Source organism: Bos mutus, chromosome 5 (genome assembly GCF_027580195.1).
Source record: "Bos mutus isolate GX-2022 chromosome 5, NWIPB_WYAK_1.1, whole genome shotgun sequence".
NCBI classification, from domain to species: Eukaryota; Metazoa; Chordata; class Mammalia; order Artiodactyla; family Bovidae; genus Bos; species Bos mutus.
The window spans coordinates 43,204,841-43,221,554 of record NC_091621.1 but is presented as its reverse complement, the minus strand read 5'-3'; the positions used below and the strand labels follow the sequence as shown (position 1 = coordinate 43,221,554).

Below are 16,714 nucleotides of genomic sequence, written 5' to 3'. Positions count from 1 at the left end.
TGCCACTTCCTTCTCCAATGCATGAAAGTGAGAAGTGAAAGTGAAGTTACTCAGCCGTGTGCAACTCTTAGTGACCCCATGGACTGCAGCCTACCAGGCTCCTCCGTCCATGGGATTTTCCAGGCAAGAGTACTGGAGTGGGGTGCCATTGCCTTCTCTGCTATATCACTATATCCTACTCATTTCTCAGTCCAATTCAACTGTTACCTCTTTCATAAAAATTGAGGCCGTAGCTGGGAGGAAGTCACCTTTTTCTAACTCCCTTCGCATGGTACCTGTTCCTCTCCTGTGGAAAGGAGCCTGATCTACCTTGTTTACAATATTCCTTCATTGCAACATGGACTCATTCAAGCATTCTGTCCAACAGAAAGTTAGGTATTATTAACCACAGCTTCAAAGTCCTAGATATATTTAGGTAATCTTTTCTTCAGAAAAGAGAAGAGGTAACTCAAACAGAGTTCTTTGAAAAACATATAGTCACAGATAGAATATTTTAAGCTTTGAGCTATCATATTAGATATTTAAAAAATTTTGGATCCTAAGTTCCTCTACATACTATTACATGAAGGGTATGACCAACCACACAATGAAGAAAAAACAGAATTACATTCTCCTTTAAAAAAAAATTACCATTCGTATCACAAAATTAAATTCCCTGAAAATACTACTGATCTTTCGGCAGCTTAAATTTCATACAGACACGGTGAGATGCTGTGGTTTCACAGTACACACAATGATCTGAATCATAAGTACAATCAAGCTCTTGATTCCGTGTAGCTTACCGCAAACATGCCATGCCACAGCCCAGCATCCTTCTTAAAGTCTAGAACATTTACCACTGTTTCTCCTGTAACAGGAAAAAAACATAAGGAAATTATCTTTAGTTTAAGTAGCAAAATTCTGTCACTTGCCTCTATTAAACAACCGACTTTGTACTTTTAAAAAGCCACTAAAAGCTCTAAGGGTCTTCTGATCACATGAGGGTCCCCTCAAACTGGCTGGGGAAGTGATCATAGGGTGACACGGTCACAGATGACACAATGAATTTGGAATTCCTTGACTTAGGCACTGTCTTTGAGATAATAATTTTTTCCAAATTATATAAGGATCACATGTTTGTTTCAGAAGTTTCACAAGCATATGTAGAAAATTATACTTCCTAGAGAAAATAAAAAATGGTGGTATATGTATAAATCTATATATCGTATCTATATGCATGCACATATGCTTCTAAGCTTATATACTTGTATAGAAATAGATATCTGACAACAAAATTGGCATAAACTGCTCTGTATCTGATTTGTTTCCACTTAATGATATACTGAAACAATCTTTAAGAACCTGAGTTTTGAAACCTCAGATTATAACCCAGTATATGACTATACGATAATTCAATCAACTCCTTTTGATATTTTGATTGATTTTATTATATATATATACTTTTTAACCAAACAAGAATGTGGCTGTATAATGCTGCCATAAGGAGCATGTATTAACTTGTTTCATTCTATGAAAAATAAAACACTAAAAGAATTAATATTGTGAAGAACATTCTAAGGGAAATCATCATTATGCGTATCTATCAACACATCTAAAGTCCAACAATCCAGAATACATTTTGTGTTTTAATCTGTGCTTTTTGGTAGCAGAATTTCTTTGATTCTAACTCCAAACTTACAGCTGGTGACAGCTCTATATGCATGGGGAGAGGAAGGTACCTGACATTCCACAGCTAATAAACACATGGATTTAATTAGCTCTCTATTTCTGTACTCTAGAAATCATTCTTTACATATTTGGTTTGCCCAGAATTTTCGTTCCTTTAAATTACAGCATATTTGTGAAAAAGAAGAAAGCAAAAGCGAGCCAAGAATGTGTCTTAGAACATTTCCCTCTGAATGCGGTCATTAACTGGAGTCCAGTCACCGGGCAGAGGGCTCGCAGTCACAGAGATCTGAGCTCACAGTGCAGCCAGTCACGGGGTGAAGTCTGACCTTCAGAATAATTGCAGGCCTGGGACAGAGCTTGGCAGTGAGACAGCATTGCAAGGCGGGACACTGTAACTCCCATTACACTCCCTTCTTTGCTTGTTTTATACTAGGAGAAAAAAACCACAGAAAACAAAAACACAAGAAACAATAAAATGGGTTATTTCAAATGACAAAACTAGAATCCATAAATGAGACCTAGAAAAACCATGACAATGGGCTGAATTTAACACTTCATATAAATATCTGAGGCTAGGCAACTGGGCCCGAAACTTCAATCACACAAAGACAGAACTAGGGAATGACAAAGCTCAACAAAAGCAGGTGTGAAAAATTCTTCAAAGTTTAATTAGTTAATTAGTTAATCAGCGTGAAGTGGCTGCTAAAGCAGCTGAAACAAACAAGTGACTCGGGCTGCATTAACAGAAGCACAGCATCAAATACACAGCAAGCAGAGCCAAAGGCATGTTAGTCTATCAGCGGCTCCTGGCGGGGAGGGGAGCCTGGGAAACGGCCTATTCACGCCTCCAGACCAATCAGCTGTAATTTCGCTTTTACCTCGAAGCTGCTCGATCCTCCTCAAGTTGCTTTTTACCAAGATCAGTCACTTTTTATTTTATTGTTAAATCAAAAGCATATATTGCACACTTCACTGTATCAGACCTTTCTGTAATTTCTGACACCTTTCTTGACACTTTGTCCTTTCTTGGTTTTTGTGATATTCCTCTTTCCTGTTCAACATTCTCTCTCTCCCTTCCCTTCACTCTCTCTGCTCATCCTTTGAATGCTGGCATTCCCTGAAAGTCCTGTTCTTCCTCCTCTTTTTTCACTTAAAAAAAATTTATTTATTTATTTTTGGTTGCACTGGGTCTTCGTTGCTGTGCACCGGCTTTCTCTAGCTGCAGAGAGTGCGAGTTACTCTCTAGTCGCAGTGTGTGGGCTTCTCTTGCGAGTTACTCTCTAGTTGCAGTGCGGGCTTCTCTTGTTGCACAGCACAGGCTCTAGGTGCACAGGCTTCAGTGGCGGCAGCACACAGGCTCAGCAGTTGCGGCACGTGGGCTCAGCAGCTGCAGCTTTGGGCTTTAGAGCACAGGCTCAGTAGTTGTGGCATATGGGTTTAGATGTTCAACAGCATGTGGAATCTTCCCAGACCAGGGATTGAACTCAGGTTCCCTGCACTGGCAAGCAGACTCTCATCCACTGTATCACCAGGGAAGCCCTCTTTTCACTTCTATCCATCAGGGTACCACACTCCTGATGACTCTCAATTCTCTATCTCCAGCTCAGACCTCTTTCCAGAGATTCAGACTTGGAGGGTCAATTCTTCACCGTGACTGACCCATAGTCCCATGAAACCCAATGTAACCAACACCACCTCTCCACCCCTCACCCATGAAAACTTTTCTTGCCATCACTTTAAAAAAAAAATTAATGTATTTATTAGGCTGCACCAGTATTAGCTGCGGCACACAGGATCTTCGATCTTTGCTGTGACATGTGGAATCTCTAGTTGTGGCATGTAAACTCTTAGTTGCGGCATACACTGGGAGAGTGGAATCTTAGCCACCAGACCAGCAAGGAAGTCCCTCTTGCTGTACTTTCTATAAGGACACTTGAAACCCACTAGCAATGTCCTACGGATACTAAGAGGATTCCAATGAAAACTGCAAGTTCTTTCAGAACAGCAGAAGCTTGGAAATGTATAGGACAGTAGTTCTACATGCAGGTGGATTCTTTACCAACTGAGCTATCAAGGAAGCCAGGGCTCACGGTTGGGGGCATTTTTTCCCAAAATCTTTTTTTTTTTTTTTAAATAATTTATGGATGTTTATTCATTAATTTAGCAAACAGTTGTTGAACATTTACTAACACTGTCTCAAGCAAGATGCAGAGTACTTGAGGGCACAATTTTTAGAGTGCAACAGACGGGAATCTGAGTTCCAGCTCTGTCATTTTTGAGTCAAAGTTTTTAGACAAACGTTTGGCTGGTGACTCAAGTTAGTTTGAGTCTTAGTCTTCTTAGCTACTAAGCAGGTTTACTAACAGCCCCCTCACCCCACCACCTCACAGGGTACTTGTGAGGATTGACTGAGATACTGCATTTAAAGCACTTGGCCTGGTGCCTGGTATGCAGTAGGACTTAATCTCTCAACTGGATTATGTCATCAATCAATCACGCAACCACAATAACCTTCAATACCAAACACTCCAGCCATCTGTTTCTTCTTGCTCTTCATCTGTTAAATTTGTTCTTTTCAAGCACAGCTATTTTTCCTCCTCATTTCTTCAGTCTCTCACTTCCCCCCTCACCCCTACCACTCCCATCCCCAAAGCAGCAGAGAAATACCTCCACTAGTAAATCATTTATTAAACCTCTGAACTTCTTAAAGTCTTCTGTAACCTTCTTACACGACAAGGGTCAATTTCTTTGTTGTCATTCTCATGAATAGGTAGTTATGCTCAAAATAATTGGGACAGAAGGGCCATTGGAAAGCATCTTATGGGGCAAAAGATGGCAATCTAACAAACCAAGGGGACCTGCTAACATTAAAACTGCAAAAAGTTAGTTTTAAATTTTATGGGACCTCAACCAAAGCCAAAGGAAAAGCCAGAATGTATGTCCCAGACTTGGGACTTACCTCAATGTATGCTGGCTCTGTGCTAGCAGGTGAGATGAGGGGCTGCCAGTCCTTAGGTGGCTTTGAAAGGTACTTGGAATCTGTTACAACCCATTTGAGCCGGGGCCAACCTAAACCAAACCCAAAATAAAAATTGAATTGCCTAAGCCATCAGAAAAGGAATTCACAATGAATTGGCCATTTTAAATATCAAGAGATCAAATCAAGATCATTTTATAACCAAGGAAATACCTCATTTAGTGTTTAGTGATAAATCATCAGACATTTATACCTTCTTTCAAAAGCACAACCGTTCCATATGCTAACACCAGGCCTTGACATTACCTCAACAACTGGGAGGTCCATTTGGCAGTGGAAGTCCACTGAGGTTAGTGGTCTATCCTCTGTCTCTACATGTAGCATTTAGTTTTAGTGAACAGAGTGGTAGCTTTTCCAACCATCAGCATAAAGGTTAAGAGTGTGGGCTGTGGAATCAGACAGATTTGGGTTCAAATCGCTGCTCTGCCATATATTAGCTGTGACTTTGGGCAAGTTACTTAACCTCTCTGTGTCTCAGTTTCCTCACCTGTAAAATGGGGATAATAATGGTACCTACTTCATAAGACTGTGAGAATTAAATAAGAAAATATGTTAAATACTTAGCTACTATTAAATTAAAACACTAATTAAAGCACTCAGCATTAGTTTTTAACTGATAAATCAGGTGCAAATATTACCAACCTTTAAATTGTACGATTTCTCCATTCTGAGTTTTTGGCAATCCCTTTAGACAAACCTCACTGGTAAGAGCTAAGGCAATACCACAGCTTCCTAGCAAGAAGCCAATCTGCTGCCCCCCAGCATCCTGTGGAGAAAAGATAATGAACATGGTAGGGGAGCGAACGTGAGCATACCCAAGCCCAAAATCTGACACTTAGTAATGCTCTGGCACTTGCGCAATACATTCATGAAATCCCCCTGATATCTGGCAACTGTCAAAATCTAGTGACAATATGTTCTTCCAAATAACTGCTACAGCACAATGATTTCCTGAGTGCAAACCATGTTTCATTAATCTGACGCTGCTAACGATGAATTCCACCAGCCAAATGTGGCCATTTTACTCAAAGGTCAGCAATGCTCCTCTTCTAAATTAATCTCAGGAAATGAAATAAAAGTGAACATGGTTAAGTTGTCCTGACCTAGCCATAACCTCAAATCCAAAAAGAAAGCAATTCAGGTCAGAACAAAATAAATAATATAAATGGACACCAAATGTCCAAATTTACAATGAAAGTAAATGGACAATTATACCCAAGTTCATATACTTCTTCTTATTCTATTTTAAAGGAGGTAGATTTAAGCCTTACAACAGCAGTAGAGAAATAAAACCAAAAGATACAGCCTAAAGCATTTCCATTAAAATGTCATCTTAAAAGTATCATTATGAAACCACATAAACACTGCCAACTTAATAATTTAAGAACAACCCTATGATTTCCTGACCAATCTAAAGATATTTTCTTCTATCAACCAGAGTTTCAGGGATGCTACTCATTTTGTTTTTTATTCCTTTCAGAAAAAAAATTCTTTTCTTGTAAATCTACAGTTTCCACCATATTTGTCTTTACCATCAACTCTCAATAATAAACTGCATGAGAAAATTAAAGTCAAACAGCTCATGGAGAAATCACTTGGTAAAACTTTGACATTTGCTACATATGCTTCATTTTAGTAGGGCTGATGTGTTGCCAAAGTAAATTCTATATCCCAGAGTAGTAACACAACATCACTGCATCACACTTGGACTTAATAGAAATCTTAGATGTTAAGGAAAATGCTCGTATAGAAAGATTCCACCTATTATAAATGTGGATTACTTACAGTCTCTGAAGCAAGAGTGGGACTCTCTATAAAAGCTAATTGTTGAAAAGTCAAGTATGTCCCCATAATTTTTAAGTGGTATATATATATAATACTATAAAAATTCTATCTTAGTTGGAAACAGGTTATTTTCATGAAACTTGAAAATATTCATAAATAAATTTTCTACAACTTCCCTGTTTCTAGAAAGTGAAGTTAAGTACTTAGGAAAATGGTCAGACTGTTTTAAGTGTTCTGTGGTGTGTCCTTAGACGCTCAGTCATATCTGACTCTTTGGGACCCCATGGACTGTAGCCCACCAGGCTCCTCTGTCCATGGGATTCTCCAGGCAAGAATACGGGGGTAGGTTGCCATGCCCTCCTCCACAGAATCTTCCCAACCCAGGGGCTGAACCCAGGTCTCCTGCATTGCAGGCAGATTCCTGACTGTTTGAGCAGCCAGGGAATCCCCTTTAAGTGTTGTAACTGAGTCAACTGATCCAAGAACCTCGATGCCTGCCATGTTACATCAGGCTACATTCCTCTTAAATCAAGCAGCATTACCTTTCTGGTAAGAGGTACCTCTATCGGCACTGGAATCACTTCTGCCAGGAGACAACCGTAAAAGGCCACCATAAACATGACCGGATCATTGTTGGGGTAAACCAGGGCTACCTAAAAGGCATAATGACATTTAATAAGAGAGGAATAAAAGCAGACCAATGCTTTCAATGTCTCTAAGTAGTACATTTATATATGATATTTATCATGAAGACAGTAAGTCAAACTATTTAATAGCCTAAAGAAAATTAAGTTATTGAGAAGGATGCACAAATCTAAAAGGATCTGACATTCCTACAATTATACAAGGCACAATTTAGAGACTATAATGTAATTTATCATCATCACCATAAGAAATTTTTCACTTAATTCTATTGGTGATTTAGCAATAAACAACTCACCTTAAGTAGTAAGTTAAATTACTTACAAAACCTAAGGTAATTTACTTTAGTGCAGGGCTAAAGCAATAAAATAAATGTGATGAATCTCTCTAGAGAGACGAGCATATTAAAGAATAAGTCTTATTTCTCTCATAGATGAACCTACAAGAATGAAAGAACTCAATTACAACCTTAAGCAAACCTAAGGTTTTTTTTTTTTTGGTCACTCAGTCGTGTCTGACTCTTGGAGACCATATGGACTGCAGCCTGCCAGGTTCCTCTGTCCACGGAATTCTCCAGGCAGTGATACTGGAGTGGGTAGCCATTCCCTTCTCCAGGAGATCTTCCCAACCCAGGAATCAAACCTGGGTCTCTCATATTGCAGGCAGATTCCTTACCATCTGAGCCACCAGGGAATTCCCAAATACTTTTTAACAAATTCACTGCATTAGATCCTTACCAATTTAACCAACACTGCAAGTGTTCTAGCAAGAAGGCATTTGGGAGTTTAAGCATCACTGGTAGAAACCTTTATGAATATAAAGTTAATTCACTTAAAAAAGGTAAACAGTGAAACCTCCATAATATGTTCAGACCTGTGATCTCACCTGTAATGCATCACAGGGACAACTAACTCTCCCTAATTTCCTCAAGAGATGCAAAAAGACAGAAGTCATGATCATTGCGGAGCTTGTTACTTGGTTTGGATACTCACAGATTAACATATGAAACTTAATTATAACACTGGACACCTGTCTTCCCTTCTCTCACTTTCAAATTCTCTTAACTTACTCCCAAGATAAGTTTAATTGGGAACCTTCCAGAGTTCTAAAAAAATACTAACTCCAAAAGACATTTAAACAACCCATTTCCTTCCTGCACACAAGTGTCCATGTCATTAGGAAGACACAAAACTACCTTCTTAGGGTTCAGTGAAGATTATGAAATGCTCACATGTCACACTATTAGTAAAAGTCTACTTTAGCTGCCCTTTGCTATGATGCAGAATTTTTAAAAAGGCTAGTTTAGGAGATTCTGTAATCATGAGCCTACTAAGAAGGATTCTGTTGTGTATGCATTGGGTGTTTTATTCTACAACTCCAAATGAAAAGTAATGCTTGATGATTCAAATACTTTTATTTAGAAAGTGTAAAAAACCTCTAAATACTAAATAAAATTTAATGTCACCTTCATTAAAGAAAAAATAATGATGTAAATTTGCTCCTCCTTAGAAGTAACATAACTCTCATCCCCTGTCTACATAAAACCCCAGAAAACTTGTTTTTAAAGTTTTATGGGGCATTTTTCAAAGAAAAATATCAAAGAATAATCTTGATTGCTACTGTTGTTGTCCAAATATTGAAATATTTATTTACAGAAAGATTTAGGTTTCTCTTTATTTTCACTACTACCTTAAAACAGTATACTGATTAGGAGCTACACAGAAAGAGACATGTGACTATTTTTCAAACTATAAATGCAAGAATTATAACCTGGGTTGGAACCAAATGATTTTCAATTTCTAAGAATAACAGTTACATAAATTGTGCTGTTGTACATTAAAACCCAAATGATTTTCAATTTCTAAGAATAACAGTTTTATAAATTGTGCTGTTGTACATCAAAAAAAGTCCAGAATGTGCATGCTAGAAAACAATAAAACATCACCTCCCTAAAAAAAAAAACAACAACAACAATTACCCTATCTCCAGGTTTTAATACAGGTTCATTTTTGGTCCCCAGTTTATTAAGCAGTGTATAGGCCAACTTTAAACTTCTGCTCCACAACTTTCCTGGAAAAAGAAAAGAAAATAATCATGTAGAAAAACACAGGTCTGCTTTAATAAGAAGGCACTCAGTTCACTAGCACAATGAATAAGATATCCGTCACCGGCAAACGATACATTAGACAAGCATCACCCTCTACACACAGAGAGGCCTTCCCCACAAAAACTGCTTTACGTTCACTCTAATTTAGGAAAGCCAGTCTTGTCTGCAAGCAAAAAGGAAACCACCAAAAGCTCACTCTAGACAATATTTCATATTCTTCTCTGATGTAATCTATCTGTAGAATAATTTGATGCAAGCTGATCATACTTAAAAGAAAGGAAACAATTTTTTATCACAAGACTGAAAATCAGAAGACCACTTCTTTCTAAGCCTTTTCTGAAGAACCACTTACATATATGGTATTGAATACTTGAAGTAACTGCAAAGCAGAAGTATGACTCAAATGACTGCGTATTCCATACCACTACATTTCAGTGAAATGGAAATTATGTGAAACATGCGAATATATTCACAGATGTTAAATAAACATGTAAAAATCTCACTGCTTTCTTGAAGGGTATATGGATGAGATTAACATACAGGTCCTGAGATGAGTGCTAAAAACAACGTTAGGGAGGAAAGTCTATTCTTCCCCTTTTCTTGCTCCTTTTCCCAACCACCTTAGAAATTCTTACTTTAGATTATGAAGAAATTGAAAAAGAAATCATTTTACTTTGCACAGGTATGTTAGTTTTATACACAACTCATTCAGAGAGGCATCAAAGGGGAAACTCATGTCAATCTGCACAATTCTTTAAATAAAACCATTTTTCTTCTCTAAAATAGTCTATGTGGAGGTCTGTGGACAATGTTTACTACTTTAGAAGGGAAAGAGGAATCTGTCTGAATAAACTAGAACAAAATTGCACAGCCCAGGTTGAATCCATTCTTCTTGTTATTTAAGAGAAAACATAATAAAAATATTTTAAAAATCTATAAAACTAAATGGAAAAGTACTGATACTCTGATCATTATAGAAGCCTGTGCCTATTATGTGCAAGTGGCAGGATGAAGTAAATGACAAAGATGTGAAAAGTAATCAACTTCAATTTTTAGATAAAACTGATTTTTACCATACACCATTAATCCTGCCCAAATGTCTTCCTAAAATCCTCTCCTGGTATTTAAACATCAGTGAATCTACAAAGTCTCTTTCTTCTTTTAAGTAACAGCTGCTTACAATAGTCACTTTAGCAAAAGAAAATATTTGGCAATAGCTATACTTAGGAGCTTAGGATCCCACTGAAATAGTTTAAAAGATCTACTGAAATACAGTAACCGCTAGATAGCAAGATAAAAATAAATAAATTACCCATGATAATCTGAAGAGCTTATTAGGAGAAAAGGAAGCTGGACTCATGTAAACTCACCATAAGTAAGAGTGTAAACTGGCTTCCCCGTTACATCCAGTGCGGTCAGACAGGGGCATTTTGCCTGAGTAGTGCCCCAGCGCTGCAGGGCAGACTCCAGAGCAGGGGGCCAGTTACAGATGACTCCTAGTGGTTCTCCCTTCACAGGGGTCATCTGCCGTCCCTCAGGCTTGGGTTGGTTAGGGTCTGGCTGAGGTACTGTACCAAAAAAACACCCCAACAGGTTATATGAACATAAGATCTGAAGTACAAATACCAGCTAACATAACTGAGGTCTCTAATCTTAAAATATTTCCCTTTCCCTTTTTCTGGCTTAAACTCACTGAGAAAAGAAAGGACATTATTACAAACAGTAATCCACAAACTGGGCCTTAATTCATTTCCCCACATAACTGTAAAACCTTATTTAATACATTTTATGCAATAAATTCTGACCCTGACAAAGCAAATCCCCGAACAAACAAAAAAGCACAAAGCATAAATTTGCATTTAGTACTTTTACAATTTTTAGTAAATTTATTTATTTTTTGGTTGTTGTTTTATTTTTAGTAAACTTGTTTTAAAATCTTTAGTTTGTGTCTAATGTTAGAGAGCCAGGATCTACCTCACCAGGTTATGTTTAATGAAAAACCATGGAACTGTGAGTCAGGAAACCCAAGCTTATATTCACTTTTTACTAGTGTGACCCTGGGCAAAAGGAGTTACCTCAGCCTCCTTTTTCCTCATCTGTAAAATGCAAATATAGTTAACAGGTATACAATAGCGACCTACTGGAATCAGGAAGACAAGGGCCATGAATGACTATGTTCCTTCCATGTCTCCACACCTCTGCGCACATCTCCTATGGCCAACCCCTTGCCTCTTGGTGAATGTGCACTCATCCTTCTTAGGATGTACCTTCCCTGGGAAGCCGCCCGGCCATTCCTTCCTTAGTTCTTCCACACTTCACGTGAGTGCACTCTTATTAAAGCACTGAGGACACTTAAGAGCTTCTATTACTCTAGAGGGTTTTCTCCCTCTTAGATGAGAGTTCCCTGGGAGAAGACATGGTTCTCATTCTTCTCATTGCCTTTAGTGCCTAATATATAATGGTTGGTTAATCGATGTTAACTAAATTGAATGGAACTTGGGGGAGAAAAAAGAAAAGCACTAGGCAATTCCCTGGTGGCCCAGTGTTTAGGACGCAGTGCTTGCACTGCCGGCGCCCCCAATTCTATCCCTGGTGGGAGAAATAAGATCCCATGTAGTGTGGCAAAAAAAAAAAAATTTTTTAAGCAGTAGATTTATAATAGGGTAAATTCCAGAAACTAGAGGGTGAATAATATTTCATACTTTTTCACAGAGACAAAACTAAAGTCCTCTTAATCTTTTACAATAAACAAGTATTGCTTGAACTTAAAAAAAAATACCTGTATTTTCATAGCAGGAAGGATAATTTACATATGGAACAAAAAGTCAAGTGTTCACTGAATGTCAACTCTGTATGTAAGATGTGATAAACATTGAGAAGATAAATGCTGCATGTATCATCCTTTGAACAAACATCTATTGCTTCTATTATTGTTAGGTACAAGCAGTACAGAGCCCTGCCCTCTAGGAGCATCCAGCGTGCAGTGGGGAAGCACACCTGCACACAGAGCAAAGCACACACGGCCAGTGCATGACAAAGATATGAAGAGAAAGGGCACAAGAGGACCACGCCTCCTAGCTTAGAGGACGGGGGCGCCCACCTGCAGGAGGTAATGCCTGGGCTGAGTCTTAAAGGAAAAGTAGGGATTAGCCAGGTGAACAGGAGATGAGAGAAGGAGCATAGAAGAGAGAATGGATGGAATGAGCAGCAAGTATTAGAAGGGCAAATGAAATATGAAATGAGATGCATGTTAAAGCTCAATCTAATGACAGATTTGGGAAAACTTAAAATGTCTTCACTCATTTTTATACTGATACAAAATTAACAGTTTCACTTTCCAACTCACCACCCTAGGTAAATAACATTTGCATATTCCCAGACCCTAAACCAACTAACTATAAAAATAAACACTGGTGATTCTAAATAAACAGTTTTGTTCTTACAGACAAGCTGTATATATGGTAAGCATAGTTTTGGTCATAAAAGTCTATACATTATTGCCATCCATTAGGCCTCATTGCAGACTCTGGGGCATACTCTTGCAGACTTCCAAAGACATACAGGTATTTTTCTCTTCCAAAGATAACTGTCATTTAAATGAAAAATCATTGCCTATTTAACATTAGTGGGAAGCTGTTAGCTCTATTCAGCCAATGAATGTTGCTCAAGTATGACTCCTACTAGACTTTGATTTTCATTTGCCTTCTGAACACACAGTACTAAAAAGACTGAAGAGGCTATTACTGGCATAGACACTTGAAAATTCAGTTCATCAAGAAAGATGACCATAGTTCAGTGAGTTTAGTGACTCCAAAAGAAAGAGAAATTCATCTTAAGCTCATACATCACGTGGCTTGGTGCTTTCTGCTGCACCAAATGGGCTAAGACTGGGTTGAGTCTACTAACATGCTTAGTTCCCTTAAAGTCTGATGCAATCAAAGTCTGTTCTTTGTCTCAGGACATAAAAATGGACTGCAAAGCTATCAAGGCTCAGTTCTTCAGACAAAGGCTTTTTTTAGATAGATCTATTCATCACCCACCTTTAATAACTATTAATATCAAACGGCCACCTTCTATGCCCCCACATAGTTCCTTCCCAATCCTTCTATTAAATTCTAGATTCATTTTATCCCTAAATATTTTTTAAATTGTTGGGTGAATAAACCACTCATCACTTTCTTGAGGGAGCTTTCCCCAACCATACAGATGAGACCGATTTCTTCCTTTCTCCAAGTTGCCAGTACCAACTGATACATACTTATTGACTAAACTCAGTTTTCGACTGTAGTGTCTGTTTTGTCTAAATTGGAAACAACATGAAGGAAATGACTATATTTTCATGAACCTTTTCCACCATCCACCATGTTAAAACAGATCTATATATGTGCTGACTGACTGATTTAACAAAAATGGTTGGGTTATATATATAAAAAAAAAAGTGCAAACTTTTGAGGATGAATTTGACACTACTCTAAGATAATGACAAATATAAATAATTTTTAAAATTATGTGCTTGTTCCTAATTTTAAAAAACTTATTTCCAAGGATAATTCTATGTTCCATAGTTATCTCCTTGTCTTTCCCTCCTCTCCCTCTATTTTTCATCTGAGATTTAAAATATAAATGATAAGGGAAAAAAGATCAGAAAACTATGAACTCTTCAACCAAAAATGATGCCTTATCCATTCATAAATCCTATAATATCTACATGCAGTAACTGTTTACAAAATTTCTAAGGAATATATGTGGTTTGGTATTATTACCACTACCTTCCACAATTTCTTCAGAATCATCCACAAAAAATTCTTTTAAGGGAGGCCTTTTGGGTCGTTTCAGAGTGTTGAGAAGCTGCTGGATTTTTGTGGATACTCTGCTATTGACAGGAACACCTATAGGGAAAAAAATGGTAAGTTAAAATTAACTGATTTTAGGAATATTTCTCTTTCTCAATTCTCTTAGGAGCTTTCATTTTTAATGATGTTTGGCCTTTGTTCACAGTCTCATTCTATTTCAGCTGGGTTAAACAGGTACATATACATACAGGATAATTTTTATGACAAGAGTAAAAATATGGTGCTATTATTAATACTGTTCAAAGATTCCATCTAACCTCCCTTTTCTCTCCTAGCATGCTTTTCTTTTTCCATACTTTTTGTTCAGAGTACCTTTGAAAAGAGAGAGCTGAAATGACTTATGTGAGTAGATCACAAGTCCTGCCACTGCTGGATATTAGACACTGCTGTTTATAATTTGAATTTTTTCAGTTTAACTAATATACTGTATTTAACTACCAAACAGCTGCCTACCATCAGCTGTATCCATAAGGCTGGACCTGTTGGATCCTTTGTGCATGCCTTTAACTATCCCCGATGGGGGTAGATCAATATTTGCTGGGCGTATTGAGGAAGATGATGACGAAGAGGTAGTTGTAGTGACATCAGGGGGAGCAGAGAAATTCTCTAAGAGGGGAGAAAACAAAATTTAAAATTATATTATGTTAGCAGTAAGAAGAAGAATCTTTAAGTCTTTTTTTGTTGCTGCTGGCTGTTTTTTAACAAGAGAGAAAACCACTTAAAGGGGCACTAGCTCTAATTTTACTAGCAAGATATAAAGAGAGGAAAAGGTTAAGTCAGGGCATATCAGCTTCCTAACATTATTACTTTTGGGAACTTGAGCAGGCTTAGTAAGATCAAATCACATATCAAATATTTCTCAAACACATTCTTTTCTACACAGAAAGTCTGGTAGAAATCCAATGTTATAAAAATAACCACAATAAAATAAAAATTGCTGGTGACTTCAAAATGAAACCAAAGTCAGTATGATCATTACGGCTACTAATATTCTAGTCTTTGAACATTTCTTCATGTTTATGGTGGTTTATCTGTGTCTCTTCACTCATTGAGGACAGAAACTGTGTCTTGGAAGTGAGTCAGACTGATCAGGTCTCAGATGAAGAAAATCAGGTAAAATCCATTTTTAATTTTTGTAAAACAACCCATATGTAACTTGAATCTACTTGAAAGACAAGGTTCTTCCCTTATTTTAAGCATGATTAAACAGTGCTGCTTTAATCTGCTTCATGTAGGGATTCTTACTATAAAGAAATAATGATATAGTTGGAAGAGAGCCATTGAACAGAGAAGTGTTACCAAAAAATTAGAAGAAGAGAAAGAAAATTAGAGGAAGCAAGACATAGAGTTCACAAGAATAATGAAAAGCCACTCAAAACTATGAACAAGGAAAAAAGCATAATATAAACAATTTCTAAAATTATTTTGGGATTTAGGTTTCCAGGCCCCAAAAGTCTATACTTACTAGCTTAATACTTTTTAAAGCTTTAAATACTTTGCACAAGTATACTGCAGTGTAGTCTTTCTGTAGGATGATGTGGTAACAAAGCACTAAAATAGACATTTTTACCTGACCCAGCAATTCCACTTATAGGAATACATCCTAAGAGGAAATAATCAAACGAATGCACGAAGTTGTGTGTGTGAGGATGCTCATTTCAGTTTTCATACAGCAAAAACCTGGATACTACTTAAATGTCCAAAATAGGGAAATGGCTAAAATAAACTATGGCAGAGCCACAGTGGCATATTTTGAAACCATGAAGACAAAAGTATGATCCTATATTAATGATATAGAAGATTTCTGCTTTAAAAGCAGACATGTCTGCTAATAAAAGCAGGTTCTATTTAGTACCATTTCATTTCTGTAAAAAAACAAAACCAGAGCCTTACGTTATGCAAACAAAGTCTAGGATCCACATGAAAGTGATAATATTGAAGAGTTCTATATAAGTGGGGCTCTAGCTTATTTTTCCTTTTATCTGTATTTTCAAATTTTTTCCTTTAGAAACATGAAGTATGTATTAACTTCTGTTAGAGCAAACATCCAAAAGCCAGTAATGTTGGATAAAATGGTTCCTGTGAGTTCCTGAACTTTTCACAGAGCAGAAGGAATATGAGATGAAGTCAGATAAAATCATCTTGTTAACAAAAATTGAGATAAAGTTAACTGAGTATTAGGAAACTATTTTTCACAAGTGAAACTGCTCTTTTAGACAATGTGGATATAAAACCTGACCCCTCCATGGCTCTGTTGCCGACCCTCCCAACAGGAGAACTGTTGAGTCTGCTCATCTGTAGCTGCTTTGGTGGGGATGGGGTGTCAATCAATTAAGAGCACAGGCCAAGCCATCGGCTGCTGGCCCTGACCTTTTAATATGGGCAAGCATGACCTTAAGGTAGCTATTTTCTTTAAAAATTACAGGCTTGAATCAAAAGGTTTCCAAGTTTTTCCTTTTCAGAAATCACTTAATAAACATAAAGTGGTACAGGAAGGTCACTGACAAAAAATTAAGACATCAAAAAGCAAATGGATTGTCAAGAAAAAAGGAATAGTATCACAGACACATGATGTTTATATACATCGCTTCATGCTATGTGTACCAACTAATTAAGCAAAGG

The 16,714-nt window shown here is 37.3% G+C and overlaps 1 protein-coding gene across 3 annotated transcripts in view; it reads right to left on the bottom strand.

Moving 5' to 3' along the window:
- The window catches only part of DIP2B (disco interacting protein 2 homolog B), a 230,968-nt gene that overhangs the window by 49,006 nt on the left and 165,248 nt on the right, over nt 1-16,714 (bottom strand). For 2 of the 3 annotated variants that reach the window (XM_070370766.1, XM_070370769.1), the window contains 9 exons: nt 14,546-14,698; nt 14,006-14,128; nt 10,610-10,807; nt 9,111-9,202; nt 7,033-7,143; nt 5,348-5,471; nt 4,628-4,737; nt 1,995-2,097; nt 783-847 (listed from right to left, as the gene is read on the bottom strand). In XM_070370766.1, the coding sequence (XP_070226867.1) occupies nt 783-847; nt 1,995-2,097; nt 4,628-4,737; nt 5,348-5,471; nt 7,033-7,143; nt 9,111-9,202; nt 10,610-10,807; nt 14,006-14,128; nt 14,546-14,698 (1,079 nt within the window). The remainder of the gene's footprint in view (nt 1-782; nt 848-1,994; nt 2,098-4,627; nt 4,738-5,347; nt 5,472-7,032; nt 7,144-9,110; nt 9,203-10,609; nt 10,808-14,005; nt 14,129-14,545; nt 14,699-16,714) is intronic. The other variant, XM_070370768.1, reaches the window with a different exon arrangement.